General features: G+C 33.4%; 1 protein-coding gene across 1 annotated transcript; it reads right to left on the bottom strand.

The window, feature by feature from the left end:
• Nucleotides 1-6: 6 nt before the first annotated feature.
• On the bottom strand, nt 7-837 carry LOC100633492 (ADP-ribosylation factor 1-like; the record flags this gene model as incomplete). The annotated part of the gene is made up of 4 exons (XM_003392067.3): nt 587-837; nt 432-505; nt 135-372; nt 7-61 (listed from the first exon to the last, which is right to left on the bottom strand). Coding segments are annotated over exons 1-4 (506 nt in total), but the record flags the coding sequence as incomplete, so codon positions are not given.
• Nucleotides 838-1,168: the final 331 nt, after the last annotated feature.

Below are 1,168 nucleotides of genomic sequence, written 5' to 3'. Positions count from 1 at the left end.
GTCAACCAGTCAAGTCCTTCATACAGACCATCCCCTTTTATTGCACTTGCTCCCTGTATATCTGTAGCAGAATGTAAATTAATATCATTGTGTCTAAAAATACCAATATCCATACATGAACATAATAAACTTACACCATTTTCTGTCTCTGATTTGGTGGAGTTCAAGTTTCTCTGTGATATCTTGAGTGCTCATTGCATTCGGTAGATCTTGTTTGTTTGCTAGTATCAAAAATGGAGCGTCTTTGAGTTCTTCCTCTGCTAGCATTTTTTGAAGTTCCTCACGACAATCATCCAACCTTTCTCTATCATTACTGTCAATCACATAAATGAATGCATCAGTGTTCTGATAGTAGTGTCTGTATAATGGACGCTGCAAAAAAAGATGAGGAATGAAATATTTAATTCTGTTAGTTAGTGATCATAATTTACTATTTTATCTCTTCCGCCAACGTCCCAAGCAGTGAAGTTGATACTTTTATAATTGACTGTCTCAACATTGAAACCTAAAAACACGATCCATATATCAACAGTGATAATATATCAACAATGATAGCTCATTCAGTTATATAATGACACTGACTTACCAATGGTTGGTATAACGGTTACGACTTCACCTAATTTGAGCTTATACAGCATAGTTGTTTTTCCAGCAGCATCTAAACCTACTATGAGCAGTCTGACTTCTTTCTGTCCAAACCATTTTCTCATCAAAGAGTTCCCCATTCTTACTCAACTTATTTGAAGATTACAAGTGATACTATTGTAGTAAAGATAGCATCAGTTATTTATATAAGAAAATCTGTTTATGCTGTCACTTCTGATGAGTAGATTTCTGCTACGTGTCTGCAGGATGTACACGTGGTAATTAAATTATGTTCTAAAAATAGAACATGACCAAAGAAGCATTACTATGAATGCAATAAACATTCCAGGCTGAGCCTATAAGGGTCAGAGAATTCAGCTCAGTTGTAAATAGTACTCCAATTCCTGATTAGTGATATGAAGCAGTATCTTCATTGTTTTTATACCAGTACACTCATTACTAACTGTTAGAAAAGTGTCTATCATTTTCATGATTGAATAAATTGATAAAACGATAAAATAAAACATGATTTACAAAAGAAGTAATATACAAGATTTTTATAATCATTAGTTCTGATTTGAGA

Source organism: Amphimedon queenslandica, unplaced genomic scaffold (assembly GCF_000090795.2).
Source record: "Amphimedon queenslandica unplaced genomic scaffold, v1.1 AMPQUscaffold_1470_Cont26520, whole genome shotgun sequence".
In the NCBI taxonomy this organism is placed as follows: Eukaryota; Metazoa; Porifera; class Demospongiae; order Haplosclerida; family Niphatidae; genus Amphimedon; species Amphimedon queenslandica.
This window is presented reverse-complemented; position numbering and strand designations above follow the sequence as displayed.